The sequence below is a fragment of the Nicotiana tabacum genome, chromosome 15 (assembly GCF_000715075.1).
Source record: "Nicotiana tabacum cultivar K326 chromosome 15, ASM71507v2, whole genome shotgun sequence".
Lineage (NCBI taxonomy): Eukaryota > Viridiplantae > Streptophyta > Magnoliopsida > Solanales > Solanaceae > Nicotiana > Nicotiana tabacum.
Genome location: NC_134094.1, coordinates 85,357,077 through 85,376,122, shown reverse-complemented (window position 1 = coordinate 85,376,122; position 19,046 = coordinate 85,357,077). Strand labels below are relative to the sequence as shown.

Here is a 19,046-nt window from a genome sequence, read left to right as displayed (position 1 = left end):
CAATGTATTGAGTCATTGAAATCACCTTCGGCTTCTTAGCCTAAACATAAGAAATTATCTTTTACCTTTTCATTGAGAGTACTACTATACTATCACCGATACAAGAGGGTCAACTAGGTTATATACCTAACGGCAAGTATCATATACCCTACTTGCTCAGGTCGTCTCATCGCGGTGCCATACGAATCGACCTAGCCATGTTATTAATAGCACAAAATAATGCACATTGAAATAAGAATTTTTTTCTTAGGCTTCTTACATTTGTTAAATGAACTAACTAGAAAGATTAACAGTTGTTGCTCTTATTCTTCTCACAAAGTTGTGTTAGCTCCATCACAGCAGCATCAATATCTTCCACATTTTTAGATCTCAATTTCTCACCCAAATTTCTAACATTACATCTCAGATTCTCACCTGATTTTCCACATACTACATCTTTGATAACTCTTGCTATATATATCCCCTCTATGAAGTGTTCCATTATCATCCCTCACTACCTCCAAAGCTACTCCAATTTCCACTAGCAATTTAGCATTCATGGGTTGATCAAGATCCATGGGCATAGCTATAATTGGAATACCAGAGTTTATACTTTCTGAAATCGAATTCCATCCGCAATGACTCACGAATCCGCCAATACTTAAATGAGTTAAGATTTTTGCTTGTGGAGCCCATCCTCCCATAACCATCCCTCTATCTCCAATTCTCTCAAAAAAACCTTGTGGTAATGCCTCTTCAAGACTTTTATTTTCCCCTTTTGGAAACCTAACAACCCATATGAAATTCACATCACTAAGCTCTAATCCAAAAGCTACTTCTTCCAATTCTTCCTTTGTCAAGAAATACCCACTCTCAAAAGAGACTAACACAGTTGAGAACTTATCTTAATTCCCTAACCATTCCATAATCTCCATGTTTCCATCTACACTAGCCATAGGATCTTGAACTAGTGTACCAATTGCCAAAACCTTAAAATTGATTATTTCGGACATATAATCGATGTATTTTCCCTCCATCTCTAGCGATGTACCTATTAGCATCACGCCAGTAAATTCTTCATGAGCTCTCACTTCAGGCTCATCGTCTTCACGATGTTCTTTAACCACAGTATGAGCTTTCGTTAGCTCATAAGAACGTAAACAAAGAGCTGGAAATGGAAACTCAACATCTTGTATCACAAACAAGTGGCTGAAATAGGAACACATGGCTGCACAAGAAGTGAAAAATCTAGCAGCTGGGATGTTAAGGGAAGAAGCCACCCCCGCAGCCCATAATTGCTTGACATCATGGATTAACAAGTCAGGTTTTCGAGTTTTTAATAGGTTGAGAAGATTTGGTTTGGCCATTTTGAGGGCTTTTTGAAGGGTGGAATGGAGATGGAGTGGGAGGCCATTTGTTGTATGATAGTGAGGTGGAAGCTCAGGCAAGTCTGGTAATTGGGGTTCCACAAGCTGAATTGAGAAACAATAGCTTTCTGGGATTCTTGTCCTGATGAAACTGAGGTTAATAGGTGACGAACATAGGTCGACCAAGAAACCTCTGTCCGCGAGTTTTTTGGCTAGCTCAAGAAATGGAGAGATGTGACCATATGCCAGCCATGGAAACAAGAAAGCTTTCAATTTGGTAGATTTTGTACACATCGTGTGGTTTGTGCAGGAGAGGGAGAGAGTGTGAGAAAGAGTGTGAAAGACTAAGCTCAGACGAACTGCAGTCCGTCCCGCCCCTTCTTACTTCTTAGTGGAGAAGAAATATGGCAATAAATAGAGCTTCGGTTAAAACATATGTAGGTGAATAAAAAATTGGCTATTGATCAGCAGCTTGTTAGAATTGAAAGTGTTGATAAAGATGAAGAAGAGGATTGAGGCTGAGGTTTCAATGCTTTAGTCATTTTGTTTATAGGCGATACATTTTTTGCGTCAGAAAGGGACATCAACAAAGACGGACAACACAATTTGTTACTACTACTTATTCTTTCTAAGGATTTGAATTTAGTCGGCAACTTACATTGTGACCTTGTCTTAATGTTAAAATTGTACAAGTTGTTTTATCCAAGTGTATGCATGAACTTTAAAGTACTAATCTTTTTATTCCTCAACAACATAAGCTGCAGAATCAGAATACATGGTCAAAGAGAATGTGATGTATGCACCTCGTTGTCTTTCCTCTAATTTATTACAATACTAACTGTTAATTCTAGTTACAGGAACCCCAATGGCAACCTTACATATGATGAGTCTATGAAATTTTTTTTATTTTTTTTTTGGCTTTCCACGCATTGTCAGATATCTACCATTAATGGAGTACTATATTATAATCTTCATGCAACATTGGCCTTATTTATCTGAATCTTTTATAGTATCAGAAGCATCGAGCTACTTGCCTGAATTCTTTTACTATCTAAATTTTCTTTCAGCTTCTTCTCCCTTTTTTGGTGGAGTTCTGCTAGGGGTGTACAAAAGAAACCGACAAACCGCACCAAACCGATAATCCGAGTCAAACCGAGAAAAAAAATCCGACAATAGTTCGGTTTGATTTGGTTGTGTTGGGAAAAAAACCCGACCATAATTAGTTTGGTTTGGTGTTAACTAAATAAGTCAAACCGAAACCAAACCAACCCGATATTACATGTGTAGAAGTTTTAAATATATTTAATACATAAAAGTATTTATTATAATGTAATTTATAAATATTTCTTAAACTTTTTCATAGTTTAATATTTTAACGTATTATTTTAAATTTGGACTTATAATTTTTGAATGCTCAATAAGTTTTATACTCCATAAATGTTAGTAACTCCAATAAAGTTCGAACCAAAATCAAATTAATATTACGGCTAACAAAAGACATTCACTTCAATTGTACTAGAAATGACCATAGTGTTGGATAATTATTTATAGTTTTTCCATGATTTAGATAAAATGCATAATTGTTTTTAGTGTTTAGTCATGTAAATAATAGTACTTATTAGTCGTACTTATTTTATCAACTTAGTAATTTTAGATTATGTTCATTTTTATTATGTCTTATTAATAATATCTTTTATGCGAATTTATTATCCTTATTATTGAATATTTTAGTACAATGTCATGACTTATCTCATATTTTATGTTATTTTCTTGAAAAATACCTTGTATAGTTCTGTCTTATTTGAATTAAAGAAATATTTGGAGCACAAATTCTATATTTTGTATTATGAAGAATTTATGAAATAAAACCCAAAAAAACCCGAAAATCCGAGAAAAATGGAGATTAAAAAATTTATTGGTTTGGTTTGGTCTTTAAATTTAATAACCCCTTATAATTGGTTTGATTTGGTAATTAAAAAACTCAAACCAACCCGACCTATGTACACAGTACACCCTAAGTCATGTACTAACCCTCACCCCACCCACCCACCCCAAATCATTGCTGCTTGTTTCGGGCAAGAATTACCGTTGCTACCATTCATGCATCTCCTTTCTTTTGTCTTATGCACTTTCGTCGTCTTTGTTGTTTTTTTTGTCCCAAAATGGTGGATACTCTCCTTTCTTGCCATATCATTAATCTAATTATCTCAAGTAGGTTCATCCTCTCAATCTGTTTTATAGTTGTATGATCTCTTCGGCCATACCAATGGTTATAAGGCAGCTCTAGCTGAGTTATTCCGATGATCTTATTCTATTAATTTGAAACATCTAAGTGCCTGAAAATTCGATAACATACTTCAACTCATTCTTTCTATTTTATTGTATACCTCAATTACATGAAAATTTGGTCTCTATTAATCAACTTGTTTGTGACGATGGACGACCAATTTGACTTATCCTCCGTATTTCATGCTTAAAAGAAATTTCATGAAACATTTGAGTAATAGAAGTTTGACCGTAATGAGTGTACTCAAATACCCAAAAAAAATAATGCTCAAAAGCCTTGTTTTTTCTTTGCTTTTGGGGTGTTAACTTTTCAGGTACGATCACCTTTTATTTATTTACAAGAATTATCATTTCAGGATTAAAAGATAAGTAGTACTAACAAAAACAGACAATGGAAAAAGAATTCGACTTTTGGTACTCAACAAAATTTTATCATCAGAAACATATACTGCTAAATATTAGTAAATCTCAAAACATACGATTATACCACAACCAGAACCCCTAAATTCCTACCAAAATCAATAAACACTAACACTGCCCCATATAATATAGCATCTCTCATAATTGACAAATACAATCATCATTAATTAACATCAAAATTCTAATGCCTGAAGAGAGAAACAACACATAGAATGAGGGAACTTATAATAAATGCACTGGAAGATGACAAAGAAAATGCCGCACCGGCGCCGGAGCCAACCCCAACTCCTGAGCCGAAGTTTTAGCCATGGCAGAGAAAATGGCAAAGACAAAGGCAATCAATAATGCGTTGGGAATGCTAAGTTGAGCCATTGGTGCAGAATAAAATTTGCTGAATAATTTAGGGTTGGCTCGGAACTTCAGATTGTGGAGAAACTGAGGTTCTTATATAGCTATAGATACTTCTTGACCAATTTCAAAGTTTTTTGCTAGTGCGTTGTGCTTATACACTTCGTAGAGCCTTGTCTCTTCTTGTTTATTATTATATACTTCTTTAGTCCCACAGTAAGATTTTCTGAATTCAAACGTTGATTCCTTAATTTTATTGAAGTAAATTTCAAAATTAAAAACAAACTATAAATCAAAATATTAGAATTCAAAGTATTTGAAATTGTCGTAGTTAATAAAAACTATTCCGAAGAAATAGCAAATGACTCAAGAAACAGTTCAACGTTTCAACATATGGCCCAACAACTAAGACAATTCGGTTCCTTTAAGTCCCTTTACTTCTGCTCTTTTATCTCCAAAAATAAGCAATACATACACCAAAAAACTCCGAGAAAAGTGTAACAAACATGCACCTCCGGTCATAAATTTATCCAGCAAATCAAGAAGCAATTCAGGTTTGTATTACCAGTTTTTAACAGATATCAATTCAAGACATGATGGAGTTAAAATAAACAAAAGGATGCACGATATCACTCTTTCACAAAATAAAAGCATTTAAAACCCTTGCAGCAAGATGCGCAACCTAATACATAATGCTCAGGCACAAGAAAACAGTATAAACAAATTCGTGCAGCATGGTGTAGGTTGCAATACATTACAGTTACTTTCGCTTAGATTGCTTCCTACTCTCCAGTTTTCTGCGAGCAGCTTCAAATTCTTCCTCGCTTGGCTCTGTCGTAGATGGATCCCCACCATATTTGCTAGCCAAAGACGAGAACATAGAATTCATTTTGCCTCTGCGCTCATTTTGCCGCAGAGATATAATGGCATATAAATCCTCTGGTTCTTTCTTTGATCTGCAATGTTCCAAGTTCTCTAATTAGGATATAGCACTTTCAGTTAATGATGCGTAATGTAAACGATGACTCACTTTTGCCTCCGTCTCAATGGGCTTGTAGGCGGTTTTGTTTCAGACACTTCCTTTTCCCATTTCTCATATGCTTTGGTTGACTTTATCTCCCCTATCAAAGTAAAATATAAGGTGTGAATCACTTTCCAGAGAAGAAAGAGAAAACTTCTATGAGGGAGAGAGGATTTTGTGCCAACCACAGCAAAAACTATTGTTAAAACGAAAGAATTTTTATTGGAGTATTTATGCAGCAAAACAGATGGCTAAACAGTGTGTTGAAAGCCACATGTTTTTATCAAACAACACATTTATTTCTTAATTGTAAGGTCATCATAGAAGACAAATTGTGATATTTACTGATCCTTGAAATCTATTTTATCTACATAAGTTGGATCGCTATGACATACTTAATATGATGGCAGCTTCTAGAAAAAATAATTTGACAAAAGAAAGGTCATCCAGACAGAAATCAAACTCTACCTGCTGATATAGCCTCGTCCAGAATATCTTTGAAGCGGTGTGAATCTAATTTGGGATCAGAGCAAATCATGGAGCAAAAGAGCCTGCAGAAGAACACCAATTAGGTGGCAACCTAGAAATCACAGCATTAAACAGGAAAGAGCGCACTATTTCCGGCTTTCTGCTGATACCTCTTCATTTTACCCTTATACTTCTTGTATAGATCAATCAAGTCCTTCCTCTCCGACTCAGATCCTCTATAATTTGCTTCAAACTGTTCAATATCAGCCTCGGTAATCTGCAAAAAAAACATGTGTAGGTTCCTCCAATGTTAGAGTGTCTACTACTCAATTAATAGAGTGGAGCAACCATTTACTGTTGTTACCTTTGGATGCATAGCTCGGAAAAACTCCTTCAAGTTTTCAACATCTCCTGCCAGGTCCTGTTAGTAGGTAGATGATAATATGAAAACCTTACTTTTCAGATAGGTGTAAGTGAGTTGCTTCCAGATAGCACTTTAGCCAAAAAGAACATTCTATCCTCTAATACATGTGGATAAGATTGTTTACAGATCTCCACAGTTTTTAGAGTCTCAATATGTAAATATTTGATATCAAGAGTCAGATATCAGTTAGACTTGTCTGCAAGAACCAAAAAATATACAACATAGGTAAACATAAAAGACACTGTATGTGCGTGTCTACTGGAACATTAAATTTGACGCGCATAGAGAAGTGTTAATTTACTTCCCCAAGGGAAGATGGTCATCCTTATCCTTGTTGTTTGGTATACCTTTTTATTGGAAGTTAGGAAGTTAGTTAGGTGAAGTAGTTAGTTATTATTTGGACCATATTGTAATTACTAGAAGTTGGGAGGTCTCTATTATTATTTTCAGTTTTCCTAATTAGCTTGTATATACTGAGTTAGTTGGAGTTGTAAATGTCAGTTGAAAATTTCCCAATTCTCTCTTCTTCTTCACGTTCATAGTGCTCTCCAATGACTAAGATTTTGACATGGTATCAGAGTCATGGAGACTAATCCGTGAAGCCGTATAATTTCTTCAACTAATTGATTGTTCAGTTCATTCTCTTAATCTTCACTTCAAATTCTCTGTTTTATTTTTCAATTTGAGAAAAATTGCTCGAACTGGTGCGTTAATGGCGACGGAGATAATCGATCATACACATCCACTTTTCCTTCAACCTTCAGACACGCCAGGATTGGTTCTAATTCCAATTCAGCTCACAGGTTCGGAAAACTATGGACTGTGGAGCAGATTGATGCGTCTTGCTCTCAAAACTAAGCGGAAGCTAGGGTTTGTAACAGGAGCTTGTGCCAAGGAGTCGTTCGAGGAGAATCTCCATGAGGAATGGGAAACTTGTAACGCGATAGTGCACAGCTGGATTATGAACTCTGTTTCGAAGGATTTGCTTAGAGGGATCATTTATGCATCAGATGCACATGCAGTTTGGGAAGACCTACAGGAGCGATTTGATAAGGTGAATCGAGTGCGTATCTTTCAATTACACAGCAATTTCGCGATTATCTCAAGGAGCGGATTCTGTAGCTGTGTATTTTACCAAGTTGAAGGAGCTGTGGGCAGAGTATGATGTATTAGTACCATCTCCGAACTGTGGTTGTCCAAAATCTAAAGAGCATATGACTCATTTACAACAACAAAGAGTTATGCAGTTCCTAGATGGACTAAATGATACATACGATCAGGATCGTAGGCAAATTTTAATGAAAACCACTGAACCAACTCTTAATCAGGCATATGCACTTATAACACAGGATGAGAGTCAACAATGCGCAGGAGGTGGAGTTATAGGTCATAAGACAGATCCATTAGCTATGCAAGCAGGGAGAGGTCAAGGTTTTCGTGGAAGAAAACAATATCTGCAATGTGAACACTGTCGTATGAGAGGACATACAAAGGAAAATTGCTACAAGATCGTAGGGTACCCTGAAGATTTCAGAAGAAGGAAAGGATTTCAACCTAAAGGGGTACGAACTGCTACAAATCATGTGGAAGGTTCTGTGAATCATGAAGAAGGATATGTGGCTCAAGGCTCACAAGGAGCATCAGGAGCATCACAATCTAAAGGAGGAGATCATTTTTTCACAGAAGCACAGTACCAGCAGATCCTAGACTTGCTCAGCAAAGACTCACCACCAAGTGACATTAAGACTCAAAATCAAGCAACTGCTGCAGGTATAATTACTGCATTATCTTCCAGTGTGCATGTTTCAAACAAAAGGAATGATGACTGGATTGTAGATTCAGGAGCAACACATCACATATCATCTACTTTAGATTTAATGAGTGATGTAAGAAGAATAGATGACAGGACACAAGATAAAGTAACATTGCCAAATGGTGTTACTACAAAAATTGAACATGTGGGAAGTTCATATTTGTCAGATGTTCATAAACGGGAGAATGTTCTACATGTTCCTGATTTCAAGTTTAATCTAATGTCAGTGTCCAAGCTAACTAGAGATCTAAAGTGTGCTGCCACCTTTTTACCGGCACTATGTGTGTTTCAGGACCTTTACGATGGCAGGGTGAAGGCGATTGGTAAAGAAGATGAAGGTTTATATATACTGAAAGGAAGAAGAGTCAGACTTTTAGCAGCTCATGTAGATGTGAAAGGATCAAGTGGCAAAACATCATGTTTGTGGCATGAGAGATTAGGCCATGCCTCTGTTCCTGTTATGCAACATGTCTCTTTTTTGCAAAATAAAGTAGATAGTGATATGCAAAATAAATGTACTGTTTGCCCTTTAGCTAAACAGTCTGGACTTAGCTTCCCTAATAGTGAAAAAAGGAGTACTAGAGCTTTTAAATTGGTTCACATGGATGTATGGGGGCCATATAAGAAGAGCACTCATGATAGGAAGCATTACTTTCTTACAGTTGTAGATGATTTTTCTAGGGCAATTTGGATTTTCTTGATGCAGTTTAAGAATGAAACTATTATTTTTCTGAAGCAATTTGTTTACATGGTTAAAACACAGTTTGATACTTCTGTCAAGGTCTTGAGAACAGACAATGGAAAGGAATTTTTCAACAAACAGTGGAGTGAATTCTTGTTATCACAGGGTATTATTCACCAAAGTAGTTGTGTGTATACACCCCAGCAGAATGGGGTAGCTGAAAGGAAACACAGACATAAACTGAATACTGCCAGGGCATTAAAATTTCAAAGCCATGCAGACATAAACTGAATACTGCCAGGGCATTAAAATTTCAAAGCCATGTTCCAGATATGTTTTGGGGGGAGTGTGTACAAACTGCTGGTTACATAATAAACAGATTGCCTACCAGAATCTTGGATGGAAAGAGTCATTATGGAATGTTGTATGGTAGAGAGCCCTCAATAGCACATCTAAGAGTATTTGGGTGTCTATGCTATGCCACTAATCTGGTGCTAGATGATAAGTTTGCTGCAAGAGCAAGAACAGCTGTTCACATGGGGTATTCAACTACTCGAAAGGGTTATAGATTATATGACCTAACCACTAGAACATTCTTCATTAGCAGGGATGTTTCTTTCAGGGAGCATGAATTTCCATTTAAGAAAATAGAACAGCAGCATTCATTCACACTAAATGATTTTGGTGCTAGTTTTTTGGAGACAGAATTGCAGGTTCAAACAGGTATATTACCAGAAGTGACCAGTTCTGAGGGGCCATCTCAAGCTCCTAATACAGCAGAAACAACAAGCACCAGCTCACCAGTAGAGGGAGGCTATCATGTAGATCATGATGCTGCACCACCAGTAGAAGATTTAGAAGAATCATTAGTGCCAACTCTTAATTCAGATCAAGAGACGGAGACAGATGGACCTCCAGATACACATGGTGTACTGAACATTGTTGAAGATATGCCTGCTGATACACTCATTCAAGGTGTACAAGATGGGATCACTGAAGATGCTCAGAATGTGCAAGATGTACCTATGACTGAGGCTAGTTCCAATGCACCAACTAGACAGTCACTCAGAGTAAACAATCCACCTATATGGCAAAGGGACTATGTATTGCAGCCACAGAAGTCCTCAAAATGCAACTATCCAATCTCAAACTTCCTGTCTTATGAGAAGATGTCCTCAAAGTACAGAAGCTATGTGTCAGTTTTTTCAATCCTGAAAGAGCCTTATAACTTCAAGGAAGCTGTAAAGGATGAGAGGTGGATCACAGCCATGAAACAAGAGATACAAGCATTAGAAGATAATAAGACTTGGGAGGTTGTTGACTTACCACCAGGCAAAGCTTCTATTGGGTCCAAGTGGGTGTACAAAATAAAGTACCAAGCTAATGGAGAAGTAGAAAGATTCAAGGCACGACAAGTGGCAAAGGGATACAATCAACAAGAGGGACTAGACTATCATGAGACTTTTTCACCAGTTGCAAAGATGGTGACTGTTAGATCTGTGATAGCCCTTGCAGCCTCAAAGGATTGGTCCTTGTACCAAATGGATGTCTTCAATGCTTTCCTTCAAGGAGACCTATTTGAAGAAGTCTACATGGATTTGCCACAGGGTTTCCAAAGGCAGGGGGAGCAAAAGGTGTGTAGGTTGCTTAAGTCTTTATATGGTCTCAAACAAGCGTCAAGGCAATGGAATTTAAAACTTACAGAAGCTTTGGTGGGAGCAGGTTTTATGCAGAGTACTTATGACTATTCTATGTTCACCAATAAGTCGGGCAAGGATATTGTCATCATCCTCATCTATGTTGATGATTTGCTACTGACTGGAAGCAATAAGGACATGATTGATGAAGCTAAAGCAGCTCTGCATCAGCAATTCAAACTCAAAGACTTGGGAGAATTGAGGTATTTCTTAGGCATTGAGGTATTGAGATCCAATCATGGAATACTGCTTAACCAAAGAAAGTATACCTTAGAGCTCATCTCTAAGTTGGGCTTAAGTGGTGCCAAACCAGCCTTAACACCACTTGAAGTCAATCAGAAGGTCACCACAGTAGAGTATGACAAAGCCACTGGAGTAGAAAATGAAGATCCTTTGACAGATGCAAATAGCTATCAAAAGTTGATAGGGAAACTCCTATATCTAACAGTCACTCGACCAGATATCAGCTATGCAGTGCAGACTTTAAGTCAATTTATGCAACTGCCTAAGAAGTCACATATGGATGCTGCAATTAGAGTGGTCAGATACTTGAAATCTACACCAGGAATGGAAGTCCTGTTGAAACGAGGGCATGTTGATACATTGACAGCCTTTTGTGATTCTGACTGGGCAGCTTGCCCAATGACAAGGAGGTCTGTTAGTGGATATGCAGTTAAACTTGGTGAGTCCTTGATTTCATGGAAATCAAAGAAGCAACACACTGTTTCACGAAGTAGTGCTGAAGCAGAGTATCGCAGCATGGCATCAGCAGTTTCAGAGATAGTGTGGCTGTTGGGGTTGTTCTCAGAGTTGGGAGTGTTTATTCTTAAGCCTATCACATTGTTCTGTGATAGCAAAGCAGCGATGCAAATAGCTGTGAATCCCATATTCCATGAACGGACCAAACACATAGAGATAGACTGTCATTTTGTTCGTGAACATATCAAAGAAGGTCTCTTAACTACTCAGTATGTTTCCACTAAAGATCAACAAGCAGATCTCTTCACCAAGGGATTAACATCTGTACAGCATCGTTTTTTACTAAACAAGCTGGGGGTGTTGAACATTCTCCACCCTCCAGCTTGAGGGGGAGTATTGGAAGTTAGGAAGTTAGTTAGGTGAAGTAGTTAGTTATTATTGGGACCATATTGTAATTACTAGAAGTTGAGGGGTCTCTATTATTATTTTCAGTTTTCCTAATTAGCTTGTATATACTGAGTTAGTTGGAGTTGTAAATGTCAGTTGGAAATTTCCCAATTCTCTCCTCTTCTTCTTCACGTTTATAGTGCTCTCCAATGGCTAAGATTTTGACACTTTTCTTTTCTTTTTTTCTTTGGTATACCTACAAAGGAAGTTAAACACATTTCCTTACTCCTTTCATACCCTAACCAGGAGGAGCCGCACCCCCCTCCACTTCCCATTTCTTTCACTACCTAGAAAGAAATGTCAAATAGCACACCATTACCTCCTTTTATTCACATCCACTTGCCCCTCTTTCCACCTCAACCAAAGTAGGTTATAACAAAGAATTTGGCTCGAGATATTAGTTTCTAGAGAATATTGTATGAAGGTTAGATTTCAGTTTTATTCTTAGCAAAGAGCAGATCACCCAAACCCAACCCAACAGTCACCTTCGGAATCTTACATTATGGTAATGAAAATTTGGCTCATTATCATAACAATAAAGCAATCTTCTTACTATGTTGCACCATCATACGCAATAAAAATAACTAAAAGTTCCAATGTACTGAAGATGCTCAAAATTTCTTAAATATTATAAGAGTTTGCAAGGTTCACAGAAAGAAAGGAAAAAAAAAAAAAGAATCACAGTGGTATCACTCACAGCATCATCAACACAGCCAGTCTGATCATAAAGTGCTCGTTTTTCCTCATCACCTAGAATTGCTATCACCTTTTGCAGCTGTTGAAATTTCTCTTTTGCTTCCTATAGAAAGTAAATTTAAGATTACTCATTTTCAGTTGGCTAATGTAAACAGCAAAGTGAGGTAAAACATGCTCAATCATTATATGGACAGCCGTTTACCTCGTCATCCGGATTCTTATCGGGATGTAGCCGCAGAGCCAACTTGTAATATGCCTTTTTTATTTCCTGCTGGGATGCTGTTCTTTCGACCCCAAGAATCTACAAAGACGATGCCTTGTTAGTATTACTTGACACCAAAAAGAAATGCATGCACTTAGTTTGTAGAAAGATCTTCCAAACCATTATTCCATAGGCCCATGAAAATTTTATATCTATGGCTTCATAAGTAAGCATATCACATGCCGCGGACAATTTAGCACTCTTTCTACTTCTGCAGATGCCAATGTTCACATATACATAGCAGGAACTTATCCTATAATATTCCAATCAAATTAGCAATATGTGTATTTCTTCTCGCAATACTTTAAAGCAATCGTAATTAATACACTTCATATCCAACAAGATATCCTAAATTTGCAGATTGTACACTGAAACACAATAAAAGGAGTCACTAGCAGCTGCTCATTCTTACAACTGTTAACTCAATGGTCTTTAGGGCACCATACAGAGCTAAGGCTTCAGTAGTCAGCACTTCACATGCTTCAAACAGTTCAACATTCTTTGTACAGCTATGAAGAACGCAACTTGGCAGGATCCATGCATATACATATTTTACAGAGTAAATTTATCCTAGAATTGTCCAGTCTAATTTGTTTCATAGATATTTCTTCTTGCATAATTTATTTCATAACCATCAATACACTCCATAAGAATTTGAAGTTTTCAAAACAAAACACATATAGTGACTCATTAGCCGGTCTCATCCAATACAAGTACAAACTCAATGATCTTACAGGAAAAATATAGAGCACAGATTGGTACTAATCTTCAGCGTCACGTTATATTAACCAAAAATACTTTAACAAAATCCTAGAGTACTAAATTGAAATACATATATAAACAGAGGCAGACCTACTTTGGGGGTTGGGGGTCACGGGAACCTTAGCCTCGGCAAAAACCCTGTATATATATTTTGTACATATTTGTATATACATTGAGAACCCCTTAAATAATTTACTAGACCTCCTTAATCACAAAAGCCAAATGGGAGCATTGGTTAAGGCGTTAAGCTTGGTTGTTCAAGATTCCTTCCGTCACTTGTTGATCTGGATTCGAACCTAGCTCCTGCAACTTAGTTTAGTTTTCTTTTCTTTTTCTTACTTTCTTGAATACAACATAGTTTAAACTTAGTGTTCAACTGGTCTTTTTTCGTATTTTATATTTCTTAATGTAATTATAGTTTAGTACTTGTACATAATAGTATAATTTTTTCTAAATAGAATTATAATTAATTAGTATGTGTACATAATAATCAACTTAACTAATTTTATTCTTTAAAAAGTTCCTCCATCAAAATCAAATGCCTCAACCGCAGCTCCTATCTCCACAAATAAAAAGTACAAACCCTTCTACCTCCCTTCAAGAATTGCTTTGACAATGTAGCAGGCATCTGTCGAGTTCAACTCAGCAACAACGACTGAGAGTTTGAGACTCTTCTTCAGATCTTTGACTGCTAAACATACCGTTAATCTTGATTTTATTTGCGTAAGTTTTTGATATTTTTAAAATTTGAACACCTTTTTTATCACCCCTTTTTTATTTGAGAAAAACTATAAATTATGATGTTAGAAATCAGCTTAAATCAAATGTCTTCCCTTTCCATAGCACCCATTTTGTAAAGAAAATTGTATGCTTAGTGTTTCCTCTTTCTATAAAGAGTTGCACACCAAATTTTTTCGCCAGTAATTGATGCCCCAGTTACACTCAAATCCTAGGTCCGTTTCTGGATATAAACCAAATCCATAAACAAATACACAAATTTAAACATTAAGGAAAACTTCAGCATCTACTACAACTACAAGTACATACAAACAGACCTAATGTAGACTCAGGACATGACCAAACTATTTCATGTGACCTTCTCTAAATATATATAGTTAGAAAGATATATAAAGTTCTGTTTTTTTAGATACAAACCCGCAATTACTTGACATAAAAAGCTAAATCCACCCACAAAAGGTAACAAAATGCTTGAAATCAGGTAAGCGTAGAAAGAAAAAATTACAAGTACCTCATAAAGGCTCTTCTCATGTGACGAAGAACCGTTCACGTTCTCTTGATTTCCCTTCATTTCTACGTCTTCTTCTTCCGAATTCTCCACCGGAACCCTAGCCGTCTTCTTTCCCTTTCCCATACGTCAACGCTCGGAGATGCTTACACTACTTGTGCAAGTAAACGCGATTGAAAAATCAAAGTAAAGGCAATTTTGAATCGATTTAATCAAATTTATTAACAAATGAGGCATTTATAAAGGCGGAGGATTCCCGCCATATTGATCCTTGAGCTCTCCGAGTTCCCGCCAGGCGCCATTTGATCATTTCTGCAGTCCACGAGGGATTTATGGAGGGTCAGGATCTTGTCACATAAGCAAGAGTGCAAGTACAACTTTTTTGGGGGTAATTAGTACTCCTTCAACTTTTCTTTAAAAAGTAAGTACCATTAGAAAGGGCAAAAATACCCTTGAACTATTTGAAATAATTCAAAAATGCACTCCATTTATTTTTTGTATCAAAAATATCTCTATTGTCTATATTTTGGACCACAAATGCCCTTAAATCGTTAGTCTTGCCATTGAAGGTGATATGGCAGTCCAACTGGGTTAGATTTGCTTACATGGCCATCCACCTAAATAATCCAACATGACAAAATTATTTTTTGGAAAAAGTTGTTTTTCCGAGAAATTTTTTTTAAATACAAAATCAACACTTATTCCAAAAAAGTAAAAAAAATCCGGAATTTTTTTTATTTCGGATATTTTTATTAAAATAAAAAATCAACACTTATTCCGAAAAAAGTAAAAAATCTCCGAAAAAATTATTTATTTCGGAAATTTTTATTAAAATACAAAATCAACACTTATTCCGAAAAAAGTAAAATTTCCGAAAAATTATTTATTTCGAAAATTTTTATTAAAATACAAAATCAACACTTATTCCAAAAAAAGTAAAAAAAAATTCCCAAAAATTATTTATTTCGGAAATTTTTATTAAAATACACAATCAACACTTATTCCGAAAAAAGTAAAAAATTTCCGAAAAAAATATTTTTTCGGAAATTTTTATTAAAATACAAAATCAACACTTTTTCCGAAAAAAGTAAAAAAAATTCGAAAAAATTTATTTATTTTGGAAATTTTTATTAAAATACAAAATCAACACTTATCCCAAAAAAAATAAAAAAATTCCGAAAAAATATTTTTTCCGGAATTGTTTTTAGTTTTTTCGTAATAAGTGTTGATTTTGTATTTTTATAAAAAAAATTCAGAAAAATAATTTTTTCGAAAATATAATTTTGCCATGCTGGATTGCTTAGGTGGATGGTCAGGTAAGGAAATCTAACCCAGTTGGACTGCCATGTCATCTTCAATGGCAAGACTAACAGCTTAAGGACATTTGAGGTCCAAAATATAGACGGTAGGGATATTTTTAGTACTAAAAACAAACGGACATTTTTGGCCCTTTTTCGAAAAGTTAATTGTGATTTTATCGCATATCTTTAAGAGAAAGGGGCTTAAACTACCCCGATAAATGGTTTATATAAACTCCGTCCATCTATTCGTCTGAAAATATATGGAATGTTAATTCTATTATCAAAACTGCCCCCGCGAATAACGGCAGCACATGTGGGCCTCTCATTAAATGGTGTGGCAACCTTTTATTTGGTCACGTGGCTCTATGGGACTTAAATTAAAATTGGGTATTTTTTTCGACCCATTTAACTGACCCAACCCACTTTTTATTATCTGGGTCAGTTCTTTTTACCTTATACCCACCTATTTCAGTAGTCTTTTTCCCCAATTTAGTTATTAGGTCATCAGGTACGCTCATATCAACTTCTTCCCCAAAATTTCTCTTTTCAACTAATTAATTTTTGTATTTTTCCTTCGAATCTTGCGTTTGGTTGTAAAAGTTGTGCAATTATTGATTAACAAAAAATTCAAGATGTCTGAAAAATTTGTCTCTTCTGGTTCGTCGCGTCGTTGTGATTGTGGTTTAATTGCAAATTATTTTATGGCTAAGACTCCTTTGAATGTTAGTCATATATTCTACAAATGCCCTCGTTTTGACGAGGAAGCTTCATGCGGTTTGTAGGAATAGAGGGATGAAGAGATGCCACCATATGTGACGATGTTAATCAACAACTTAAATACTTCACTGAAGTATGTGAAAGTTGAAAGGAATTAACTGAAAAAGATAGTGGCTAACTTGGAAGAGGTTGTTTCTGCTGGAAAAACTGAAAATTGAGAAAATAATGAAAGAGATTGAGGGAATTAATTCAGCAAACTTAGAGAATGTGGCTAGGATAGAGGATAAACTACAAATGATAAAGTGGTTTATTATTTTTTCTTGGGTTGTCTTTGTGTTGGTGCTAGTTTTCAAGATGATGTAGTGTAGTTAGGTTATTTGATTCAAAGGTTGTAATTCTGCAAATTTTGTTGAAGGTTTTTTATGTTTATCGATCTGGGATGTTGTAATTATTGATGCGTTTATTGATGGTGCAGTTGTAATGGTCCTTTGTTGGTATGAAATAAAGTTTTTTATTGATAGTATAAATCTCATACAAATCTTTGCATATAAGAAAAATCACTAATAATAGAATGGTAATAAAATCACTAAGTCCAACAGAATCATCTCTTATAGATAGATAAGAAGAACATTGCCATTAATCCAGTAGAAAACATAGATTGTTTCAAAATTTAAGCCCAACAATACATTGCTATTGGACAAGTAAATGTGTGATCCAAAAACTTGTACCATTGTCACAACATTTACTTGTCTAAAAACCTAGAACACGAACAAACATCATGTAGTCAAACAGTCATACAAAAAAAGGAAGAAAATATATATTTCATTCGTCATTACTTGTTACACTACTCCCCCTTGCCCCTCCCCTTGCCTCTTCTAACTTTAAGTTTGCTAATCTTTTTCTCTTTCACACTTAATATTTGAGATATTGTCATTGCCTCATTTCCCTTCTAGGTAGTTCTCTTTGGGGAGTATGGCAGTTTTGTTGGTTGTGAACTACCAATGTGATCCCCTATGAATTGTATCTTCCTAGTCCCAGAATTTTGTTTATTCTTATGCTGAAGTCGAGTCTTAATGTCAGAGACAACCTTAGGCATCAAAAATGGGTCAGCTTCTGCACCAAAGTCTGCTTGAATAAGCCTTCTTCTAGTCTGAATATGCTGACTTGGCATATGAATTGTCTACGTATATTGACTAGATTGTTGACTTGGCATATGAGTGTACTGACTGGTGTGTTGACTGGATTGATGACTGGACAGATGACTTGGTTGACTAGCCTGACTTAGCAATTCTTGGTCTTGTACTGTAAAACCAGGATTAGGGACCATAAAAAACTCTGATTCTTGATCTTGAGTTGTCTGAGTGTGGTCTTGCACATTCTGGGACTGCATCAATGAAATGCAGATTGTAAGTATAAATTATTTACTACAATTTAAATTAAGAAAGTTAGATATACCTTATTGGCTAATGGACATCTTTTATTTTGGGTTGTTTTGCCACAAAAATCACAAGTCATTTGAAGACCTTTCCTAGAAGTTGACCATTCTCCTTGCCTTTTCCTAGCCTCATCCTTCTCTCTTGGCCTTTTCACTTTAGGTCTACCAACCATCTTTGCTAATGGTGGTGGTTCCATGTCTTGATTTGGCTCAAGTTTCCAGAATTTTTCACTTCTAACAAGTTGAAGTTTGTGCTGATACACCAACTGCCAAGCTTGTTTGGAATACCACCAGTGAATCCAAGTGTTGGGTCCAGCTTCTTATAAATGAATGGCTTGATAGCATGAGCACATGGGATTTCAAATATGTCTCAAATCCTACATGTGTACCTTTGTTGCTCCAAAATAACTATGTTCCTGTCTTCACCTTCACTTATTTCGAAACCTCTATCTCCGTTGAAATTTTTCTTGCACTTTGAAGCCATCTCTCTGTAATCATTGTATAGCTCCATTGCATATGGGTTGTATTCACCTCTCTAATTGCTAACTTCATTTGCTCTATCCTTTAGTTGATTCATCACCTTCAATTATCAACCAGTAAACATGAAGAATATTTAGCCAACAATAGACAAATTAACAAGAAGTAAACATAAAAGGTAGAAAGACTTCACTTTCACTCTTATATCCTCAAGCATCTTCACAATTGGCTTATGTCTAGCTTCAAGAATCCAAGAGTTGAAAGGAACTGTAAAGTTGTTATCCACTATTGGGTTCTTACATTGGGTATCAAAGTAAGCTCTACACCAACTTACTGTGGATATTTCAACAAGTCTCTGATAGCATCCTCAGACACTTCACCTAACTGTTTCAGCATATCCTTAAATTCTTCCTCATATGCACTCCAAGAACACCACCACATAGTTTTTTTTTATCTCGTCATTCTTTCAATCTCGGCTCCAGCTTGCTTCAATATGTCA

The 19,046-nt window shown here is 36.0% G+C and overlaps 1 protein-coding gene and 1 pseudogene across 1 annotated transcript; both read right to left on the bottom strand.

Moving 5' to 3' along the window:
• Positions 1–220: 220 nt before the first annotated feature.
• LOC107800337 (beta-D-glucosyl crocetin beta-1,6-glucosyltransferase-like) lies at positions 221–2,171 on the bottom strand (annotated as a pseudogene).
• Positions 2,172–4,941: 2,770 nt separating this feature from the next.
• LOC107800344 (chaperone protein dnaJ 6) lies at positions 4,942–14,885 on the bottom strand. The gene is made up of 8 exons (XM_016623500.2): positions 14,621–14,885; positions 12,550–12,648; positions 12,349–12,450; positions 6,254–6,310; positions 6,060–6,166; positions 5,890–5,972; positions 5,431–5,521; positions 4,942–5,356 (listed from the first exon to the last, which is right to left on the bottom strand). The coding sequence occupies exons 1-8, from the start codon at positions 14,741–14,743 to the stop codon at positions 5,161–5,163; spliced, it is 858 nt and encodes a 285-aa protein (XP_016478986.1). The 5' UTR covers positions 14,744–14,885; the 3' UTR covers positions 4,942–5,160.
• Between the last annotated feature and the right edge of the window lie 4,161 nt (positions 14,886–19,046).

Bases quoted from the DNA above. Each gene is read 5' to 3' on its own strand.
- LOC107800344 (XM_016623500.2), bottom strand. From the start codon at position 14,743: ATGGGAAAGGGAAAGAAGACGGCTAGGGTTCCGGTGGAGAATTCGGAA. The intron at 12,451-12,549 runs GTAAACGGCTGT...TACTTTCTATAG, and splicing joins ATAAGAATCCGGATGACGAG to GAAGCAAAAGAGAAATTTCA. The intron at 5,357-5,430 runs GTGAGTCATCGT...GGAACATTGCAG, and splicing joins CCATTGAGACGGAGGCAAAA to ATCAAAGAAAGAACCAGAGG.